The sequence below is a fragment of the Balaenoptera ricei genome, chromosome 3, assembly GCF_028023285.1.
Source record: "Balaenoptera ricei isolate mBalRic1 chromosome 3, mBalRic1.hap2, whole genome shotgun sequence".
Lineage (NCBI taxonomy): Eukaryota > Metazoa > Chordata > Mammalia > Artiodactyla > Balaenopteridae > Balaenoptera > Balaenoptera ricei.
In genome coordinates, this window is record NC_082641.1 from 109966165 (window position 1) to 109990472 (window position 24308).

Below are 24308 nucleotides of genomic sequence, written 5' to 3' on the forward strand. Positions count from 1 at the left end.
ACAGCCACTATGGAGAACAGTATGGCAGCTCCTCAAAAACTAAAACTAGAACTACCATATTACCCAGCAATCCCACTCCTGGGCATATACCCAGAGAAAACCATAATTCAAAAAGATACAGAAGATGTGGTACATATATACAATGGAATATTACTCAGCCATAAAAAGGAACGAAACAGTGCCATTTCCAGAGACGTGGATAGACCTAGAGACTGTCATACAGAGTAAGTCAGAAAGAGAAAAACAAATATCGTATAATATCGCTTATATGTGGAATCTAGAAAAATGGTACAGATGAACTTATGTGCAAAGCAGAAGTAGAGACACGGATGTAGAGAACAAACTTGTGGATACCAAGGGGGGAAGGGGGAGGGTAGGATGAACTGGGAGATTGGGATTGGCATACATACACTACTATGTATAAAATAGATAACTAATGAGAACCTACTATACAGCACTGGGAACTCTACCCAATACTCTGTGGTCACCTAAATGGGAAGGAAATCTGAAACAGAGGGGATATATGTATACATATAACTGATTCACTTTGCTATACAGCAGAAACACAACACTGTAAAGCAACTTTACTCCAATAAAAATTTTTTTTTAAAAAAGTACTGTGTTAGGATATTTATATAAGTAGTTTAAAATGCATGTGTTTGGGGGTGGGGGGTGATAAGGCTAGAGTGCTAGGCAGAAGATAATGGAGGACTTTACATCTTTCCCATTCCCCTCAGAGCCAAACTCACAAACAGTACACTTGCTGCCTTCACTTTCTTGGGTCTGATTCTCACTTTAATCCACTGCAGTCAGGCTCTGTATTCAGTCCACTGAAATCATTCTGATGGACGCAACCCGAAGAATTTATGAGTCCTCACCTTTCTTGAACTCTCTATAGTACCTGATATTAATGATCAGGGATTTCTTTCTGAAATGTCCTCCTGTAACACCACTCTTCTGTTCCCCTTCTACTTCTATAAACAATTTCTTTTCATTTTCTTAGGCAGTTTTCTTTTCCTTCCCCCATCCCTTTAATATTAGAGCACCCAAAGGGTCTGCCCTTCTATTCTCACTTAGTTTTCTCACTCTGAGTATTCCTACCAATCCCATGACTTCACCTATGACCCATATGCTGTAGATTCTCAGACCAACTCAGACCCATAACCTGGTTTGACCTGAAGCTCCAAATGCTTACTAAACATCTCTATCTGTGTCTCCTGTAGAGAATCTCAAACCCTTTCCAAAACTGAATTCTCTTTCTACCCTAATTCTGCTCTTTAATAACGTACTCTTATACAGTTACCCAAATGAGAAATTCAGAAATTATCTGAACTTCTGCTTTACTCTGAAGAGACCCAACCCAAGTCTGTCCCAACAAGCAAAAGACAGAAAAGTTTTGCCAGATTTGCCCCAGAGCTATTGCAGACACTTGAGAAGAATATAAGGACAGAGTATATCTTTGCCTCAAGTGCAGCACCTGGGGTTTGAGGCAGTTACCGCAAGAGTAGGCTTGGACAGAATGAGGTGGCCAATCCAAAAGGGTAGGTGAGTCATGGTATAAAAAAGGATAAGTACATGAAGATCAAGGAAAGCCAAGAGAGAAGCTTCAAAGTCAAGTCCAGAGATAAAACATAAAGAACCAAGATAGTTTCATAGTCCTCTTGGTTGCTGTAAAGAATACACACTGAATGATTCCACGCAAATGAAATTCAAAAACAGGCAGAACAAATTTATGGTGAAAGATGTCAGAACAGTTTCCTTTGGGAAAGGGTACTGATTGGGAGGGGCAAAGGGGGAGTTTCTGGAGTGCTGGTAATATTCTATATCATGATTTGGATGGTAGCTAAATATATTTGTGAAAATTAAGCTGGCTTATACTTAAAAGCATGCGGACTTTACTGTATGTGTATTACAGTCAATTTCAAAGTTTAAAAAAAAAAAATAAAACTCTGGTGGGATGTACAAATTCCCGTTTCAACCAGTGACCATGTTGGGCCAATTTTACTTCCTCACTATTCCACTATGAAATATTCTGCTACCTTATCTCACTCCTGAACTACTGCATTTGTTTCCTATAACCAGATCCATATCTCCTGATTTCCCGGTTATCCTGATATAATCATTAACAGTCTTGGCTTTCATACAGAAAAATATCGTGGTTTGGACAAAATGTTATTGGTTCATCCTACTGTAAACCACCCTGCCTCTAATGTAGCCGGCCTGTGCTCTTCCCGACCGACCCCCTGCCTGCCCTACATCTTCAACAATGCCGACAGAGTAATCTTTGTAAAACTGATCTTATTTCTGGGCTTTAAACCCTCCAATAGTTCTCCTTTATTTACAACATCCAGTCCAAATCCCTGAAATGATCCAATCCTGCTATTATACCCAGCTTCAACGTTTAACATCCACCACCATGTACCATCCCCTTACACACACAAACACCCCATACACTAGCCCAGTGTTTTGCAACCTTTTTTCATTATCACATCCCTCCAAAGAGTATTTTTCATAACTGCCACCCCGTCTCCAATTAAATATTAAGGAATAAGACTTTGTCAGGTAGGGATGAGTTCTGTGTAGATATTACTACACAAACCATAGTAATATCTAAGGTTTTTTTTCACTCCCCCCAAAAGACCCAGTTTTTGTCCCTTTGGGGATGACATCATCCCCATTGGGAATGCATACTCTACCCTTACAGACTGGCTTCTTGTTGTACAAATGTACCTGGCTTGTCACCATTAGTGCCTTTGCTCCTGCTGCTCTCTGCCTGGAATGACCTCCCTTCTGGATATCATACAGACAGCTCTTCACGATATCTAACCTTTAATTTAAGGCTCCTCCAAGAAGCCTGTCCTTTCCCCACTTGCAGTTGTAAAGTGCCCTATCCATACCTTTGTCACTAGTAACCTTAACATTTTACTGTTTTCACGTCTGTCTCCTAAGTCACTGAGAAATAGGGACCATGTCCAATTTCTCTCTACAACCTTGGCTTTTAGTATTGTGCCTAACATATCATCTGTTAACTGAATGAATAAATCAATGTTATCATCTGCGTGAGGTAACCATACATCTCAATTTGCTGGAGACAGTCCTTTAATCTGTTTTCCTGGTATAAATATTAATCCACCTCTTTTAATTCTCAAAAATGATCTGGATGATAACTTATATTGCTAACCTATCTAGGCAGTGGGAAATAATTAAATTCTGAGCAAGAATAGAAGATGATCTGATCCGAGTATTAGAAAGATCACTCTAGCAATAATATGACAATAAATAAAAAGACTCAAGCAAAAATTCAGGGGTGAAACGATAGAAGTGTGAACTAGGGTAGCACAGCTGGATAGGAAGAGGTAGAGAGAGATTCAAGATGTAAAATCAAACAAGGTTTAGTGACCAGTTAGACACGGAGAGGAAGACAGCAGGGGGAATCAAGAGTAAAAACACTAATTTCTGGATTGAGCAACTGGGGCAGTCACCAGCAGAATATTAAAGAGGAGGAATGATGATGGTTTCAATTTGAGACTAGTGATTGAAGAACCTGGAGGACAATTTAGTGGTTAGATATATGAATCTGAAGCACATGGAAGGGGGTAACATGCGCTATACAGACCTAGGTGTCAGCCTATAAAAATTAACTGAAGTCACGGTGCAGAATGAGACCACCCAGGATGTACAAAATCAGCAATTCTAATGAACAGAAGTATTATCTTTTTAACATGAGGACTTTACAAAATTAATTCTAAATTTTGTTCTGTTTAACATATTTGTTGATCATTTAACATGCACAAAACATGGTATTAAGCACTTAGAGACAGAAATATAAGAGAAATAAGGTGTTCATTCCGAGGTAAAAAAGAAAGATTACAAAGAAAGAATGGCATTGAATATGGACTGAGTTGAGAAAAAGCCAAATTCAAGGTCTCAGTTTTGACTGTGGCATCTTTAATTTTGGCATGACGACTCAAAATAAGTACCTTAACAGCTTTTGTTGCTTTAGAGCACTTAGCTTCCCACAGAGTATTTAAATCTAAAATTTTCCGTTATAAAAAAGAAAAGATCTTTGTAAGGTGGGAAAGGAAATCAGAGAACTAGCTCAGGAAAGACAACGTGCTGTGGAAGGTGAATCTACACAGTAGGAGAAATGGCCAGAAAAGTAAAAACTGTGTTAGAACACAGTTCTAAATGGCATACTTTACAAAAGTTTCCATTCTCAGTGTCTGGCTCACTAGGATTATGCTTGAGTTGACATGTAATGACAACAGATGGGTCAAAATAGAAGAACCATTAATTTTGTCCCAGAAACAAACAGAAGAGTTCTTTGTTCATTAATTATATGATGCAAACATCTGATTACAAGATTATAAGACACTGATTCTTATCTATTTGTATATTTTTTCATAATGCTTTGTATCCAGTACGTAGTCAAGGAAAAATAAGCTGAATGAATGCTTTATCCCCTTCTATTACACACTTTATTGGCTTAGCTTCCAGGACAGCACCACTCTATCCTAGTTTTTCTTCCCCTGCACTGTTTGCTCCCATGCCTTCTCCTTTGCTGGTTTCTGCTCTTCTCCCCTGACCTTGTAGTGATCAAGTGCCCCAGGGCACTGTCTTTGGTCCTCTTCTATTCCCATGTACACTCACTACTTCGGTAATTTCATCTAGTCTCATGACTTTCAACATTATCTGTAAGCTAATAACTATAAAATTTATATTTCCAACCCAGCGTTCTCTTTAGAAATAATTATAAATTGTATACGCAACTCCTTACTTGACATTTCTAACAGACATTTCAAATGTGACATGTTCAAAACTGAATTTCTGATCCACTCCCCTCCCCAAAACTACTCCTCCTGCAGCTTTCCCAGTCTCTCTGATGGCAGATCAAACTCTCTTCAATGGTAACTCCAACACTCCAGTTATTCAGGCCAAAAACCTTGAAATCATGTTCGATTCTTTTCTTTTCCTCAAAGCACAATCTAATCCATTAGCAAATCCTGTTGGCTAAATCCTGTTGCCATAATTGACTACTACTCACCACCAGCATTACTATCACTTTAGTCTGAGTTATGATCTCTTCCCTGCTTTAATGTGATAACCTCTAACTGATGTTCCTGTTTCTTTCTACCCTTGCTCCCACACAGTTTATTCTCAACCCAGCAAGCAGCCAGGGGATGCTTTAAAAACTAGGATAACATCGTTCCTCTGCTTCAAAACATTTTGGTGGAAAACAAAACCCTCTTTCACTCAAAGTAAAAGTCAAAGAATTTACAATTTAGGAAGTCCTGCATGATAAGCTCCATCCTACACCACCACTATCACCTGACTTCATCTCTTACCACTCTTCTCCAGTCACTCAGAGCTCCTTGCTATTCCTTGAATGCACCAGACACATTCTCATCTTAGAACTTTTGCAATGACTATTCTACTTAGAAAGCTATTTCCCCATATATCCCCATGGCTAACTCTATCACATGAATCAAGACTTTAATCAAAATTCATCTCAACCAGGACACCGACTACCTTAAATTGCACCCACTCCTTGTCCCTTACTTCCAATTCCTTTATCCTGCTCTTTCTTTAACTAGCAATTATCAGCTAACATATTATGTAACATACTTGTTTATTATATTTATCTGCCTACTCCCCTCCCCCTTCTGTTAGAATGTAAACACCAATAGGGCATGCCTGTTTTGTTCACTGATACATCCTAGCGCACAAAATAGTGCCTTGAACTGGTAAGCTTTCAACAAATAATTGTTGAGTGAATATATTTATAATAGACCCTTAAGAGCCACTAAAAAGAATAAGGATCTTCTGAAATCAGGCATGACCCTGTGAGAATTTCATCAAATTATTTATCACAAATAGCTCAACACTAGGATTCAATTTATCACTTCTTTATTGATACTTCTGTACCCCGAACAAATTCTACACTCATTCAAAAGCACTGCCAATGATGGGACATCCCTGGCGGTCCAGGAGTTAGGACTCCACGCTTCCACTGCCAAGGGCCCGGGTTCAATCCCTGGTGGGGGAACTAAGATCCCACAAGTTGCGTGGCGTGGCAATCAATCAATCAATCAATCAATAAAAGTTTAAAAAGCACTGCCAGTGATTCAAGCAGTTAACAAGTTATGCTGCTAGATGTCAGAACTCCAGTCTGTGTACTGTGGGCAGTTGTTTAGCATTTCCTTAAACAACGCTGCTGTTCCAGTAAAACAAGATAAAGTACTTACACAGCACACACTGGCCAACATAACTTTGTGAACAGTTTAGAAAATTTCCTAAGGCTCAAAAATAAGCAATTTCAAAGTAGGTAATTCTGTTATTAAAGAAAATTAGGATCTTCCCATTAAAATGTGATTTTATCATAAGTAATATTTAAAAGTAAAACCTACATTATACATTGTAAGCCTTGTATGATACTTTCTAATGATATAAAAACTATGGTAGATTCACCTGTTCAAAGTGAATGCTTTCAATTAACTCACAATGACCTCAAGAATTATCAGAGGGAAATTAAGACACATGGGATTACAAATGCAGGTCTCAAAAAGAGGACCGTGGAAAGTGGTAGAATTTGCTTTGTTTATATGCAAGGTCAGGATTTCCAATAAGAAAGTTTGACCCAGTAGCTGCAATTACAGCTTGACTAATATCATGTCACAAAAGGTCAGCCCAAATTACTGAGACTTACTATGCAAAACATTATAAATCTGAAAAACACAAAAGTGACTTAGGAAGAACTAACCAAAGCACTTCATTTTATTTATTGCAATTACACACAAGACAATCCAACAATCCATTCACATCGTTGTTAGTTTTTGCTTTTTGGTTTAGGAAACATACCACTTATTATGGAAACTTCTCCAAATCAAGGACAACCTCCCCCCCCCCCCAATTTAAGCCTCGATAGGGATTGCCAAGGTTAACAGGTTTTAGTTATTTGCCCGAACACCAGCCTTCAGCTCAAGTGAAAATCATTTAACTCAATACAGCAGGTTTTGGATCCAAGCACAAAATACTGTAACATTTCCCAGTGACACAGTCTGAAAAACGACCTCCCCAGAACTTATCTTCAGATACGCATAATTCATCATCTGACTGGATGCAAACTTTTAAACTGATCTTGAAAACTTTATCTTTCTTTAGGCAACTGAACAGTATTTCAAAGAACTTTAAGAGAAGTTATTTCTTAATAACACGGCTGTTATAGTTCACTTACAATTTTTCATAGTCTACCTACCTACGGGATAATCTCAGTCCGAGACCCACATTTTACCCTGAGAAAATACGATTTAGTAATGGTGCTTTTTTATCGAAAACACTAGGAAGTCACCGGCAAGGACGGGTGTGCGGGGAAGGCGGCACAGCGAGCAGGAAAGACGGTCGTCACCCGCCCGCGACAAGGGCCTGGGTCAGGGCCGGGGACTCAGAGACCAGATACCTTGGCAGCAGGTGCGAGGCTCTGGCAAGGGGACAGTCGCCGCAAGTTTCGGACCGACAGAGGGATGCTGTCCGTTGGACAGCGGGAGGCGCGCCGGGACGGCTGGCCTTACCTCGGGCGTCCGCTCGGGCGGCTTCTTCTTCAGCGCCTGCCTAGCTCCGGGGTCCACGGGTGAGTTCATGGTCGCGGCCCTGGCCCCCGTGCTCCCCAGCCTGCCCTTAGCAGCCCACGCGACAGCCCATTCACCCTAGGTAGGGGGGCTACACCCTTTTCCCCCTCCCCTGAAGAAGGGAGCTCCGGACTGCGGGGGGACCGCGCTTTGGCAAACAAGCCTTCGCACCGCCCGCCCAGGGCCTCAGCCCACGCGCGACTGGCCAGAGGGAAGCCCGCGCGGGGGCGGAGGAAAGGCGAGTGCGCGTGCGCAGCACGCGCAAGCGCGCAAACGGGCGCCTAAGGGCGTGACTCTGCAATGACGTAAAAACTGGGGCGGTGCAGTGAAGCCTCCTCCAACCCTTCTTCGTGAGATTTGAAGAAACGTCGCGAGACCTCACCCAAGCCCGTCACGGGATCCGCCTCGGAGTTGGGGTTTCCGCCACTCCAGCTTCCGGTGGAGGGGCTGAAAACGCGCTGTGACCGACTGAACGAGAATAGCGTGTTGGGGATCGAACCCGTGCGGCAGGTGTTCTGGGTGGAGAGTTCTGTTTGTGCCAAAATACGGAAGCTCAGGGCATGGCCAAGCCCGGGGCGGAGCTCCAGCTCTGCATCTCCGACACCGCTCCCTTGGAGAACGTGTGGAAGTCGAAGCGGCCATTCGGCAAACAAGGAAGTTCATACCTTCTCTTCCCTGTCTTCTAATAAAACGAATCTCTTGTGGAAGGGGCCCGCCGAGAAGTACCTGCCTTGTCCAAGACGGACGCCCTGACATCAGGGCAGAGGAACCGAAGATTCGTGGCCTTGAGCAGGGGTGGGCAGCCACCGTGCCTGCAGCCAGCTCAAGAGTTACTGCTGGTTCGCGAAGTCAGTCTAGACTACGTTCACGTAACCAATGCCCAGGACAGCCTTCCCTCCGCTCAACCCCTTCTCAGGCAGCGGGCCTTAGGGTTGCCTGGCTCAGGAGTGACCGCTCTCTCACTACACTTTACATACTAGTCTGTTTCCCAACAGGCCGAATAAGGCAAATTAACGTTTATTTACTAGTCCCTTGGTAAGAAAAACATCTCGACTACTCTCTGCAGCAGCCACACACCTGCAGAGGCTGTTTCTGCCTTAAGGTCACTGACAGAATTCCAGAATCCATCGTTCTAAACAGTCCTATGTCAGCGTACAGATAAGCCGTACTGGTTACACAGTTCCTTACTTTGGAGCCTCATAAGCATGTCCTTTCCACTGAATACATCTTAGTATTTCTTACAGCAATTGGCATGGTTCACTAAATAATTCGAAGCGATTTAAGATTATGACGTTATTCACATTAATTTTTAATGACATGGTCATAAGAAAATTATAGAGTAACAAAAGGGAAAGGAGAGTTCAGGCTGCAACATTCACCGTTTCAGGGACCTAGTAATGATGGCTGATGTTAATAAGGGTTTTGTTTTCCGTTGGTCATTCACCTTGCCCAAACTTGAAGTTTACAACATAATATTAGCACATTTCGTTTTTAAGAATAGGACAAAAACCTTACCAGGGAAGTTATGACTCAGCCACTCTGGAAAGAAATTTTCAGTTGATCACAATTGTGACACTCACTTTCGTCATTTTTTTGTGTATAAACATATCCTCTCAAAAGTCTGCGTAAGATCACAAAGGTTATCCCTTCCATTTTTGAAGCATGTTTCCAAAGCCACATCAATATTTTGAAAAGAGGGAAAAGGCATTAAAGCATGATGACCACGAGCTTGGACTTTAGGGGCAAACATCTGTATTTGTGTCTTTAATAGGCCATTTCTAGTTAAATGACTTAGTTATTTGATATTTCTGAACTTAAGTTTCCTTAACCGTAAAATGGGAAGAGTAAAAGACCTATTGCTTTGGAATTTTCTTAAGATTACATGAGATAATTTATGTGAAGCATTTAGTATGTTGCCTGCACAATCCAGGCACTCTTTATTATTTCTATTACTTTACCTCTAGAAAGTGATTTCTCTAAAGCATACATTCAAATTTGAAGAATTGGATAGGTTTTTTTTCCTTTACTGCTTTTTTTTTTTTTTTCATTAGAACTATTAAGAAACACATTTCAGTATTCATGAAGATGTGGAGCAACAGGAACTCTCACAAACTGCCAGTTAAGTGTCTATTGGGAAACCAGTTAGAAAAAAAAGAAGTATCTAGTAAAGCTGAAACTTAACATACCTTTTGACAGCAAGCCCACTCCTTGACATATGTCCTAAAAAATACCCAGAAAAGATGAACAGAAATGGTCACTGTTCATATTAGCCAAAAATTGGAAATAACCCAATTGTCCATCAACTATAGAATGGGTAAATTGCTGTATATTCATTCAGTGAAATACCACCTACATAGCACATGAATGAATCGCCAACATGTTGACAGAAAAAAAGCAAAACAAAATATGGGGTATAATTACACAAAGTTCAAACAAGCAAAACTAAAGTATATCACTTAGGGATGCATACACAAAAGTAAAACTATTAAAAGAGAGCAAGGAAATGTTCACGAAAATCAGGTTGCAATTTACAAAAATGAGAAGGGAGAGTATTATGATCAGGGTAGGGCACATGGAGGAGGGATGGAGATCCTGAATTACTGAAAATGATTTACTTCTTGACCTAAGTGATGGTTACATTAGCGTACATTTATTAATTTTATATAATACTTGACAAGAAAAAATTAAGTCTATAAAAGTAACTTATAGACCTTATAAGACAGCAACAGTAAAAACTGTATATTAATATCCACAGTAACTATACACACCTAAATTTAAGCATATTTTCAAAATCTATCTTGTCCTTTACTATCCTGTATTGTACTTTGGTATGCTGAAGAAAGTGAGGAGACAGTGAGAGCTCTAATAGCTATCTTCAGAGAAAAGCCAACCTCTACGATAGGATTCACCAACATTAACATATATCTGAAACAAAAAAGTAATGGTTCTGAATGCAAGTAATTTACTAAATTATAGGAAAATAAAAAGATGGTTAAGTCTTTAAAAAAAAAGCTTAACTACTTACCCTACCTTAATTTTTGTCATTATACTTACTATAACCTGACAGCATAATATCTCTGTCTATCTCCTCCACCAGCAGGAAATATGTAAACTTCATGAGAAAGTCTGTGTTATTTACTGACTTATCCCTGGCACCCAGACCCATGCCCAGCACATAACAGGTGCTCAATCAATATTTGCTAAATGAACAAATTGATCTATCTAAGGACTAAGTGATTAAGAGGGGATTTTGCTGTTAAAAAGATAGACACTTGATTGCTTTCCAATGGCAAAGAAAGGTATCTGGCTAGACAACTATTCTTATTATGCAAAACTGAATACTCATTAGGCACATACAATCATATGGCCATCTTTGCAGAACAACAGCATACCATCAAAAGACTGAAGTTAAGAGCACTGGTTTTAATAGCACCTGGAATGGAGTAAGGAATTCAGATTTCGGGTATGCTGGGAAACTGAGTCACTACTAGTTGAAAACTAAGAGCACTTGCTGGCCCAAATCCAGAAGGTTTCTATCACTGAATAAGAATCTTTGAGGGTGGGGTCTAGGAATTAATACTTTCCAAACACTATCTAGGTGTTCCTAATATGCAACCAGGTTTGAAAACTACTTTCAACTAACTCAGGTTTTGGACTAGTCTGACCCATCTTAATTCCAACACAGTGAAGGGTATTGACTTGTGAGTGATGAACCAAATGTATGACACAAAAGTGGCATCACAAGTTTCTTGAGGAAATAGTATCTTCTTTATATTTACACAACACTTCAACAATGTTATTCCCTTTGAGACAATTTAGGTAACACTGCTTTTATCAATAATTTTACTTTGAGTGTTGAGGTGAATATAAAGACATGTTTTGGGACTGTCCTTGTTACAATGGTCACTTGGAAAGGAAGGAGTCTCCAGCCTCTTCAACTTAATACTCTCCTTAAATACAGTTATACCTAGGGGAGGTCTAATCAGATAGTGCTAACCTGGGCAGAGAGCTGTCTGCAACCTGATGAAGGGATAGGTCTAGGCTCATACTTTTATGAAAAGGAGAGTCCATTTTAAAGGAAACGTTATAAGGGGACCAAATCCTGGGGTGTTGGCAAGAAAGAAGCCCCTGACCCGAGCATATGCTTTAAGACCAGAGTTCTCCTGAAAAAATAATGGATGGAAATTTCATCCATTTAAAAATCTCTTTCTAAAAATTTCTTTTAAAAAATTTAAAAGAAAATTCTTTAAAACTCTCTTTTGGATTGCCTGTATTTTCTTTTCCTTAGGGAAGTTTCAAATCTTAAATCTACAGCAAACATGGCCAAGTCTACAGTCTGCACTATAAAGCAACGACAGGAAGCATTACAGTCTCCAACTTCCCCCTTTTCTATCTGTCTAAGTCCTTCTCACTCAGAGTTACAATTCCCCAGCCCCCAGTGCACCTTCAGCTCATGTTTGGTCCAACTTGCCATCCCACCCCTACACCTCCTACAATGGCAAAGACAAACAAAGAAATCTCAGGTATCTTTACAACACATCTGTCATCACATCCTAGTTGGAAACATTCTGTTCTGAGACAGGAAAGACTATACGACCTCAGATTAAATTCTCTGTATTTCAGTTTCTCATTAGCAGAATCTATGCTTCTCAGAAATGTTGCAAGATTTCTTTAAATTTTTATCAGAGAACAGCACATATAAACACATTATAAACCTCTAAACTATCTGATAAATGCTTCCCAAATACTTGATACTTCCTTTGTGCTTTAAAACAGTGCACTTAGTCTCTTCAGTCAAATGTAAGAGTAATAAATGTAAAATAATATGAAAACAGGCACTGCAAAAAGCCCCTGGCCTAATCCTACCTCCTGGCGTAACTCTGCCCAAATCAACCCAACCTGAGTAAGGCAGCTTCCCAACAGCCTACTCAGGGTTGAATCACTGCTGCAGAGCAGGTGCTAAGGACTGATGGAAGAGGTGACTTCCCTACAATGCAGATGAAGACGACAGACTTGCTCAGAGGGACATGCAAATCCGTGAACAGAACAGGATTAGAACCCAAACCAACAGGCCAATTTTTTGTTTAATTTTAAAGTCAGGGGCTTCCCTAGTGGTGCAGTGGTTAAGAATCTGCCTGCCAATGCAAGGGACACGGGTTCAAGTCCTGGTCTGGGAAGATCCCACATGCCGCGGAGCAACTAAGCCCGTGAGCCACGACTACTGAGCCTGCGCTCTAGAGCCTATGAGCTACAACTACTGAGCCCACGTGCTACAACTACTGAAGCCTGCACGCCTAGAGCCCATGCTCTGCACAAGAGAAGCCACTTCTCATTGCCTTCTCGAGGCAATGAGAAGCCCACGCACCTCAACGAAGAGTAGCCCCTACTTGCTGCAACTACAGATAGCCCATGCGCATCAACAAAGACCCAATGCAGCCAGAAATAAATAAATAAAATAATAAAGTCAGTAGTAATTTTAATTAGATACAGTGTTCTTGACAAGTTTACATGGCTTCTTCTAGTTTTAAATGATTGATATTCAGTTTGTTTTCACAAAAGCATTTAAAGAAAATTTCAATTTGTCATTGTGAAGATTAGGTCAAATGTAAGAATATACCATATTTTTTGGTTACTACATTTTAACTCAAAAGAATATATAATATTAGGACTTCCCTGGTGGCGCAATGGTTAAGAATCCGCCTGTCAATGCAGGGGACACGGGTTTGAGCCCTGGTCCGGGAAGATCCCACATGCTGCGGAGTAACTAAGCCCGTGCGCCGCAACTACTGAGCCTGCACTCTAGAGCCTGCAAGCCACAACTACTGAGCCCACGTGCTGCAACTACTGAAGCCCGCGCACTCTAGGGCCTGTGTGCCACAACTACTGAGCCCGCGTGCTGCAACTACTGAAGCCCGCTCCTAGAACCCATGCTCCACAACAGGAGAAGCCACCGCAATGAGAAGCCCGTGCACCGCAACGAAGAGTAGCCCCCCTCGCCGCAACCAGAGAAAGCCCGCATGCAGCAACGAAGACCCAACGCAGCCAAAACTAAAAAAAATAAAGAATAAATGTTAAATTTCCCCCAAAATAAAATAGATAGGAGCTGTACAGCAAAGGCTGGACAGATTACCTAGCAACCATAGCACCCCAAAATTACTGAGCATTTGGAGTGTGCCAAGCATTGAGATAAATTCTTGACATTCATTATTTCACTTGACTCTCACAACAACCTCATAAAGTAGATTCTACTAAATTACCAATTCAGAAATTTAGTATTAGAGAAGGACATTATGAACAAGGTCACATGCCTAGAAGTGTCACATTTGGGAAAACAATCCAGGTAGGCCGGCACCAGAATCCATGTTACATATACCTTATTAAATGTGAAAGAAAGACCAACATCATCCATCAAATTGACATGTGTATTTATTGCACAAATATCCCCTAGAACTGGGAGGTTATTATAATACAGGCGTACATTTGAGAAATGTATACAGAACAAGGAACAAGTATTTACATTTTACATCTCCCACCATCTAAATAACTTAAAGCATAACAATCTCATAAGACATCTACCAGAAGTAGGCATTGTGTAAAATCTGTTTTTTTTTTTTAAAGTGATCATCCCCAGTGTATGCCAACTGCAACAAAATGAAATCTGTGCTAGTATGTTTATTGCACTTAACATTTTCAAACTCAAAATTAAGACATATTAATAAAAGTCAGGAATATTTAAAATCAAACCAATTAGTTTACATACAGGAAAAATTAGTTTTAAATCTATAATGTAAAAGATCCCTTTTTCATCTCCTGTTGCAACAAACAGGTTTTTAAAATGTGTAACATATATCTGTCTGTACCATAAGAAGTTGAAAAAAATTATCTTGAACAAGCCAAAAATTCCTTTCACATTCATCATAATGATCACACTTTAAAGAAGTAGCAGCTCATTCCTTGGGCTTTGTGTAATGCAAGAATGACTATGACGAAGGAGCAGAAATTACAGAAGGATTGCAAATTATAAAGCTCAGGAATCCTATAAGGATTGATGATTCTATAAGAAACTATAGGCCTTTTCCTTTCAAGCAAAGCTTAGTTTTAAGAATTACAGTAGCATGAGCCATCCATTTATTGAAGAGTAGATTTCCTAAATGGTAATTTATTAGAGATTTCAAATAGATAGGACTGTGAATAGTTCAACGATTAATTTAAACAATAACACACACAAAAAAGACACTACCTGCTACATATCCTGAACTACAATTAAAAAAAAAAATGTACAGTGGCCACAGATGATCTTTTCTATATTCTGAATTCTGCTAAAGAGATTGATTCATAAAATTCCAAACAACAGATGAGAGAAGAACTTCATTAATGAATAGACTAAAAAAATTAAGCTAACGAAAATATATCCATAAACACTCTTTGACAGCAAGTCATCCATGGAAGACTCTGGTACTAACTGGGACCAGCTGATAGGACACAGGGGCCAAAGTGATTGCAAGCACACCAGTTTCAGGTTTACATTCCATTAAAATAACCATTTCTTCTTAGTCTAGCTGGAGATTAGAGTAAGACAAAATGTGACCCAATGCTATAAATTCAAGGTCAAAGACTAAATAAACCACAGAAATCTTCCTTAATTATTGAAAACTTTAATAGCAAGAACAGATGCATTATAGACAAAATGTACCTAGAAACAGAATGAGCAAGTGGTTTTCTGTTTTAAGCTAATCAACTAATTATGATGAAAATAGTTCATGAAAGCACAAACCAGCTTCACTTCTAGCATTAAAAGCATCTTAGACCAGATAAGTAAAGGATAAACTATAATGTAGTATTTCAAGTAAACTGAGGTAGTAGAGCATAATGAAAACTTTATCTACCCATCTTTCTATTTACATTACTTACAAGAGTTTGGTTCCATATTAGCCTTTCTCACAAGCAACACTCTACGATATATACAAAAACAGTAACAACTGAAAAGTTGAAATCTTTGAAAAAAAATTAGCTTTTGGAAGAGAGGAGCTATTAGAGAAAAAAAATAATCTTAAGAGTTAATGAGTTCTTTTAGTGTAAATTGAATATTATGAAGCAGTGAAACAAATATTCAGTTCCTATGGGTTCAAGAAGGGCTGATACCGAAACCAAGGGCCTCGGCTACCTGAGCACTTTTAAAGAAAATAGTATTATTTCTGCCAATGCTTTGGTGCAATTTTTAATCCTAATTTTAATTTATTAAATTAAATGCAAATACGTAAATATTAACATTTATAAGAATTAGCTTATACTTATAAACAAAACAAATGGTATAAAGTAGTATTCTTATTTTGGGAATCTATATTCCTCAGCCTTAAAAAAAGATTGGCTTTACTTATATTTTAGGGTGTGTAAAACAGAAAAATCACCAGAAAGTAATATTTCAACATTATATACAATTAATCCTAGTTGAAAATATATTTTTTAAAAAGACATGTTTACCAATCTTGTATTTCTACCTCTGCTTTTTTAAAAAATAGATACATATGTACACTTGGGTGGATAACATAACACAGATTTATACGCTTTACTCTGTTTATTCTAATTAACAAGCTGTTTAAAATACTTTGAGAAATACCCAGAAATTAGCTATTTTGAATTGAAAAACAAAAAAACACAAATAAAGTTCCATAGATCTTTGTACCTTAGAAATAAAGAATTAAAACTAATGAAATGACTCTTTCTGAGCCATTTAATCATGAGATATCCATTCCTCCTACTTATGGGTTGTGGCAAGACTGTAGTGATCATAATGAAATTCCTCAATGTTATTCATTTTGTAGAAACGTCGAAGTTACACTTTGGCTTATTCAAATGCTTTCCCCCCAAATGCTGTTTTTAGTTTCACCTGGTTAAAAATCTGCCACCATCCAGAAGTCCAATCAAAATGAAAAAGCCATCCAGTGATGACACAATATGCACTGCAATGCAGAATACCCACCCAGGTGACTGACTCATTCAGATGAAGGTCTGACAGAGAAAAAAAATTGCCATAAATGCATGTTGTGACTGCTTCCTTTGTTTCTACTTAACTTTCCACCACAGTTAATTTCCAACAGCCTTTCTGTTAAAGTAGTATCTGAGCAACATATGGAGAGTGAGTGCTTGCTACAGCAGCCAGAAGAGGAAGATCACTGGATTCAATCCTGAAATTAAAAAAAAAAAAAAAAATCTCAGTTCAGGTTTACTCCTACAAGCAATGACTGCTATCTATAAAGTCACTATACATCTCCACACAGGAGCTTGGCCACCCTGGCCAAAAGGAAAAGGGTAAGAGAACTGAAGACAATGAAAATTAGAAATTTTTCAGTAAGTAAAAACCGTAACTAAAGATTTTTAAAAAAGAATGTCTCTGAAACCCAACAGTAACAAAGTCACGAATGCAGGAAACCATCTCACTGATCTGCTGATGGACCATGCATCAGGGCAAGGGATAATGTCTAAGAAATACTATATAGAGACTTCACTGGTGGCGCAGTGGTTAAGAAGCCACCTGCCAATGCAGGGGACACAGGTTCGAGCCGTGGTCCGGGAAGATCCCACATACTGCAGAGCAACTAAGCCTGTGCGCCACAACTACTGAGCCCACGTGCCACAACTGCTGAAGCCTGCATGCCTAGAGCCCGTGCTCCACAACAAAGAGAAGCCACCGTACTGAGAAGCCCGCTCACCACAATGAAGAGTACCCCTGCTTGCTGAAACTAGAGAAAGCCCGTGCCCAGCAACGAAGACCCAATGCAGCCAAAAATAAAATAAATAAATGTATTTTAAAAAAAGAAATATTATATAGTATAATAACAGAATAATAGTGTGCAGCCATATTGTTTTGGATACAAATGTTTCTATAATAAGATTTACTGGGAAGACATAATGGAAGCCTCTTAAAAATACAACCTACCACAAATAACTTATAGGAAAAGAAAAATGGCCAATAAATATCAAAATAAGTTATGTAGACACACTCCTAGTTAGAGAATAAATCTGAATAAAATCAGATTTCATTTTTCAGCTAGTAGCTTGGCAAAGATTAAAAAGTTTGGTAATAAATAGCAGTAAGAAGAGTGTGCTTCCCACTGTTCGTGAAAATTTATTCTGGTACTTTCTGGATAGCATTTACTATTACCTGTCAAAATATCAACAATTTAATCACCTATGCCCTTTAATTCAAAAACTCTACATCAAAGAATTTATCCTATAAACCTCAAAGGTTTATATTTATTCCAGCATTGATTTGTAACAGCAAAAAACTGAAAATAAATTCCACCATATAATGGAATGCAATACAGCCATTAAAAATGATATAGGGGGGCTTCCCTGGTGGCGCAGTGGTTGGGAGTCTGCCTGCCAATGCAGGGGACACGGGTTCGGGCCCTGGTCTGGGAGGATCCCGCGTGCCGCGGAGCGGCTGGGCCCGTGAGCCACGGCTACTGAGCCTGCGCTTCTGGAGCCTGTGCTCCGCAACGGGAGAGGCCGCGACGGTGGGGGGCCCGCGCACCGCGATGAGGAGTGGCCCCCGCTTGCCGCGACTGGAGGGGGCCCTCGCGCGGAGACGAAGACCCAACACACCCAAAAATCAATCAATCAATCAATAAATTTATAAAAAAAAAAAAAAAAAAAAAAATGATATAGGGCTTCCCTGGTGGCGCAGTGGTTGAGAATCTGCCTGCTAATGCAGGGGACACGGGTTTGAGCCCTGGTCTGGGAAGATCCCACATGCCATGGAGCAACTAGGCCCGTGAGCCACAACTACTGAGCCTGTGCGTCTGGAGCCTGTGCTCCGCAACGGGAGAGGCCATGACAGTGAGAGGCCCGCGCACCACGATGAAGAGTGGCCCCCACTCGCCACAACTGGAGAAAACCCTCGCACAGAAACGAAGACCCAACACAGCCAAAAATAAATAAATAAATAAATTTATGAAAAAAAAAATGATATAGATCAGTATGTGTGGTATGTGCTTAAATGAACAAACATTCAAGATACATTAAAAGGCAAGCTACACAAAGATATATAGAGTACAAACTAATTTATATTTTTAACCCTACACATTTAAAAATTCTGTAAGAAGAAACAATCCATTAACTGTGTTTGATTGAGGACTGGAAGTTGAGGAAAAGACGATACAACTTACTTTTCACTTTATGCCAAAATGCACTGAAACTTTCATTATATGACATTACTTTAAAAATTAGTTTAAATTTTCTAAAAATAAAGGCATTACATGCAGAGAATCATCTATTTCCAATCTGGATAATAAGCAATAACATTAATGAAAGAATTTAATTTGGTTTCAGACATACAGTAGCAACTCGATGTTGGCTCTTGCTCCCTTCATAAAAGCTGAAATTAGACATAAGTTCTAGCTTGTTTTAATTTATTCAACCAGCATTTCAAGAAATAATTTTCACACACACACACACACAAAGTGGACATAGAACATAGGGAAAGTGACCACAGAACATAATGAAAGGGGCTATACTATGCCTCTCGCCAATTTCCTGTTTGTCCTTCAGTTAGCATTTTAGATAACTAGCTTCTTCACAGGAATAACTTCAGAGTATAAAGACATAATATATAGATAATGGGGAAGGAGTAATAATATGTAGATAATATACCATCATCCATAGAGTGCCATTACTTCAATCAGATCATTTGGATGGCCGGGCAGATGCTGGGAATGATGAGTTTACAACATATTTAATAAATAAAAATGAATACTTACTTATTTTTTTCTAATGCAAAAATTTAGACTTTAATTCATTTTTATTCGACTATATTCTCAACCTACTGTAATTGCACAAGGGACAGTGCATTTCAGATCAGTGTAGGACAGGGTTCTGCTTTTATATTGTATACAACAGGGGTCCCCAACCCCCGGGCCGTGGACTGGTACTAGTCTGTGGCCTGTTAGGAACCAGGCCGCAGAGCAGGAGGTGAGCGGCAGGCAAGCGAGCAAAGCTTCATGAGCCGCTCCCCATCACTTGCATTACTGCCTAAGTCATTCCCCACACCCCGTTGGTGGAAAAATTGTCTTCCACGAAACCGGTCCCTGGTGCCAAAAAGGTTGGGGACCGCTGGTATAGAACAACCCAGCTGATAACAGTATACAGCTTCTAACAAGACAAAAAACTTAAAAAGAAAAAAGGCAATTCTGAGCAATATTCCTTGCCTAAATAAACACAGTGCAACAAGAGAGCAAAGCTGGAAAAGGAATCAGGAACATACCCTAAAACCACTCCCAGCTCCTTGACATGAACACGCATCTGCCCCCTCAGGTACTCAGACAGCATTTTGCTCTTGAAGTATAATTCCTGTAACCGGTCTTCAAGATGCATTACACACTGCAGTTAGGAGGGAAACAAGAATCAAGTCAGAAAATGCACAACTCTTAAGTAATGCAAATTCCAAAGCATCACGTTTTAAAAATTCTATTTAGGTATTCCAACATAAACTAAAACTTGGAGCACATTTTTATTTTTATTTTTTGAATTTTACTTATTTTTTATACAGCAGGTTCTTAGTAGTTATCCATATTATACATATTAGTGTATATATGTCAGTCCCAGTCTCCCAATTCAGCCCAACCCCCACCCACCACCCCGCCCACCCCCGCTGAATCAATTTACACTCCCATCAACACTGCCAGAGGGCTCCCTTTTCTCCACACCCTCTCCAGCATTTGTTTGTAGATTTTCTGATGATGCCCATTCTAACTGGTGTGAGGTGATACCTCATTGTAGTTTTAATTTGCATTTCTCTAATAATTAGTGATGTTGAGCAGCTTTTCATGTGCTTCTTGGCCTTCTTTGCAGAAACGTCTATTTAGGTCTTCTGCCCATTTTTGGATTGGGTTGTTTGTTTCTTTAACGTTGAGCTGCATGAGCAGTTTATATATTTTGGACATTAATCCTTTGTCCGTTGATTTGTCTGCAAATATTTTCTCCCATTCTGAGGGTTGTCTTTTCATCCTTTGTAGTTTCCTTTGCTGTGGAAAACCTTTTAAGCTTAATTAAGTCCCATTTGTTTATTTTTGTTTTCATTTCTTACTCTAGGAGGTGGGTCAAAAAATATCTTGCTGTGGTTTATGTCAAAGAGTGTTCTTCCTATGTTTTACTCTAAGAGTTTTATAGTGTCCGGTCTTACATTTAGGTCTCAAATCCATTTTGAGTTTATTTTTGTGTATGGTGTTAGGGAGTGTTCTAATGTCACTCTTTTACATGTAGCTGTCCAGTTCTCCCAGCACCACTTACTGAAGAGACTGTCTTTTCTCCGTTGTATATCCTTGCCTCCTTTGTCATAGATTAGTTGACCATAGGTGCGTGGGTTTATCTCTGGACTTTCTATCCTGTTCCTTGGATCTGTATTTCTGTTTTTGTGCCAGTACCATATTGTCTTGATTACTGTAGCTTTGTAGTATAGTCTGAAGTCTGTAAGCCTGATTCCTCCAGCTGCGTTTTTTTCCCTCAAGACTGCTTCGGCTATTCAGGGTCTTTTGTGTCTCCACACAAATTTTAAGATTTAGTGTTCTAGTTCTATAAAAAACTGCCATTGCTAATTTGATAGGGATTGCACTGAATCTGTAGATTGCTTTGGGTAGTACAGTCATTTTCACAATATTGATTCTTCCAGTCAAAGAACATGGTATGTATCTCCATCTGTTTGTATCATCTTTAATTTCTCTCATCAGTGTCTTATAGTTTTCTGCATACAAGTCTTTTGTCTCCCTAGGTAGGTTTATTCCTAGGTATTTTATTCTTTTTGTTGCAATGGTAAATGGAAGTGTTTTCTTAATTTCTCTTTCAGATTTTTCATCACTAGCGTATAGGAATGCAAGAGATTTCTGTGCATTAATTTTGTATCCTGCAACTTTACCAAATTCATTGATTAGCTCTAGTAGTTTTCTGGTGGCATCTTTAGGATTCTTTATGTATAGTATCATGTCATCTGCAGTGACAGTTTCACTTCTTCTTTTCCAATTTGTATTCCTTTTATTTCTTTTGCTTCTCTGATTGCCGTGGCTAGGACTTCCAAAACTATGTTGAAAAATAGTGGTGAGAGTGGACTTCCTTGTCTGGTTCCTGATCTTAGAGGAAATGCTTTGAGTTTTTCACCATTGAGAATGATGTTGTCTGTGGGTTTGTCGTATATGGCCTTTATTATGTTGAGGTAGGTTCCCTCTATGCTCTTTCTGGAGAGTTTTCGTCATAAATGGGTGTTGAATTTTGTCAAAAGCTTTTTCTGCATCTATTGAGATGATCATATGGTTTGATCATATTCAATTTGTTAATATGGTATATCACATTGATTGATTTGCGTATATTGGAGAATCATTACATTCCTGGGATAAATCCCACTTCCTCATGGTATATGATCCTTTTTTTTTTTTAAGTTTTGTCTTTTTTTTTAAAAAAAATTTATTTATTTGTTTATTTATTTTTGGCTGTGTTGGGTCTTCGTTTCTGTGCGACGGCTTTCTCTAGTTGCGGCAAGCAGGGGCCACTCTTCATCGCAGTGCGTGGGCCTCTCACTATCGCGGCCTCTCTTGTTGCGGAGCACAGGCTCCAAACGCGCAGGCTCAGTAGTTGTGGCTCACAGGCCTAGTTGCTCCGCGGCATGTGGGATCTTCCCAGACCAGGGCTCGAACCAGTGTCCCCTGCATTAGCAGGCAGATTCTCAACCACTGTGCCACCAGGGAAGCCCTATATGATACTTCTAACGTGTTGTTGGATTCTGTTTGCTAGTATTTTGTTGAGGATTTTTGCATCTATATTCATCAGTGATATTGGTCTGTAATTTTTTTTTGTAGTATCTTTGTCTGGTTTTGGTGCCAGGGTGATGGTGGCCCCATAGAATGAGTTTGGGAGTGTTCCTTCCTCTGCAATTTTTTGGAAGAGTTTGAGAAGGATGGGTGTTAGCTCTTCTCCAAATGTTTGATAGAATTCACCTGTGAAGCCATCTGGTACTGGACTTTTGTTTGTTAGAAGATTTTTAATCACAGTTTCAATTTCATTACTTGTGATTGGTCTGTTCATATTTTCTATTTCTTCCTGGTTCAGTCTTGGGATGTTATACTTTTCTAAGAATTTGTCCATTTCTTCCAGGTTGTCCATTTTATTGGCATAGAGTTGCTTGTAGTAGTCTCTTAGGATGCTTTGTATTTCTGCAGTGTCTGTTGTAACTTCTCCTTTTTCATTTCTAATTTTATTGATTTCAGTCCTCTCCCTCTTTTTCTTGACGAGTCTGGCTAATGGTTTATCAATTTTATCTTCTCAAAGAACCAGCTTTTAGTTTTATTGATCTTTGCTATTGTTTTCTTTGTTTCATTTTCATTTATTTCTGCTCTGATCTTTATGATTTCTTTCCTTCTACTACCTTTGGGTTTTGTTTGTTATTCTTTCTCTAGTTCTTTTAGGTGTAAGTTTAGATTGTTTGAGATTTTTCTTGTTTCTTGAGGTAGGCTTGTATAGCTATAAACTTCCCTCTTAGAACTGCTTCTGCTGCATCCCATAGGTTTTGGATCGTCGTGTTTTCATTGTCATTTGTCTCTAGGTATTCTTTGATTTCCTCTTTGATTTCTTCAGTGATCTCTTGGTTATTTAGTAACGTATTGTTTAGCCTTCCAATGTTTGTGTTTTTTACGTTTTTTTCCCTGTAACTGATTTCTAATCTCATAGCATTGTGGTCAGAAAAGATGCTTGATATGATTTCAATTTTCTTAAATTTACTAAGGCTTGATTTGTGACCCAAGATGTGATCTATCCTGGAGAATGTTCCGTGCGCACTTGAGAAGAAAGTGTAATCTGCTGTTTTTGGATGGAATGTCCTATAAATATCAATTAAATCTATCTGGTCTACTGTGTCATTTAAAGCTCGTGTTTCCTTATTTTCTGTTTAGATGATCTGTCCATTGGTGTAAGTGAGGTGTTAAAGTCCCCCATTATTACTGTGTTACTGTCGATTACCTCTTTTATAGCTGTTAGCAGTTGCCTTATGTATTGAGGTGCTCCTATGTTGGGTGCATATATATTTATAATTGTTGTATCCTCTTCTTGGATTGATCCCTTGATCATTATGTAGTGTCCTTCCCTGTCTCTTGTAACATTCTTTATTTTAAAGTCTATTTTGTCTCATATGAGTATTGCAACTCAAGCTTTCTTTGATTTCCATTTGTATGGAATATCTTTTTCCATCCCCTCACTTTCAGCCTGTATGTGTCCCTAGGTCTGAAGTGGGTCCCTTGTAGACAGCATATATATGGGTCTTGTTTTTGTATCCATTCAGTGAGCCTGCATCTTTTGGTTGGAGCATTTAATCCATTCACGTTTAAGGTAATTATCGTTATGTATGTTCCTACTACCATTTTCTTAATTGTTTTGGGTTTGTTTTTGTAGGTCCTTTTCTTCTCTTGTGTTTCCCACTTAGAGAAGTTCCTTTAGCATTTGTTGTACAGCTGGTTTGGTGGTGCTGAATTCTCTTAGCTTTTGCTTGTCTGTAAAGCTTTTGATTTCTCCATTGAATCTGAATGAGATCCTTGCCGGGTAGAGTAATCTTGGTTGTAGGTTCTTCCCTTTCATCACTTTAAACATGTCATGCCACTCCCTTCTGGCTTGTAGAGTTTCTGCTGAGAAATCAGCTCTTAACCTTAT

General features: G+C 39.2%; 2 protein-coding genes across 12 annotated transcripts in view; both read right to left on the reverse strand.

Annotated features, from left to right (window-relative positions):
• The window catches only part of RAPGEF6 (Rap guanine nucleotide exchange factor 6), a 235557-nt gene extending 227741 nt beyond the window's left edge, over window positions 1–7816 (reverse strand). For 9 of the 10 annotated variants that reach the window (XM_059917009.1, XM_059917006.1, XM_059917011.1 and 6 more), the window contains exon 1: window positions 7569–7816. In XM_059917009.1, coding sequence (XP_059772992.1) covers window positions 7569–7637 — 69 coding nt within the window. In that variant the 5' untranslated portion in view covers window positions 7638–7816. The remainder of the gene's footprint in view (window positions 1–7568) is intronic. The other variant, XM_059917012.1, reaches the window with a different exon arrangement.
• Window positions 7817–14029: 6213 nt separating this feature from the next.
• The window catches only part of FNIP1 (folliculin interacting protein 1), a 131907-nt gene continuing 121628 nt past the window's right edge, over window positions 14030–24308 (reverse strand). For both annotated transcript variants that reach the window (XM_059917017.1, XM_059917015.1), the window contains 2 exons: window positions 19888–20003; window positions 14030–16810 (listed from right to left, as the gene is read on the reverse strand). In XM_059917017.1, coding sequence (XP_059773000.1) covers window positions 16732–16810; window positions 19888–20003 — 195 coding nt within the window. In that variant the 3' untranslated portion in view covers window positions 14030–16731. The remainder of the gene's footprint in view (window positions 16811–19887; window positions 20004–24308) is intronic.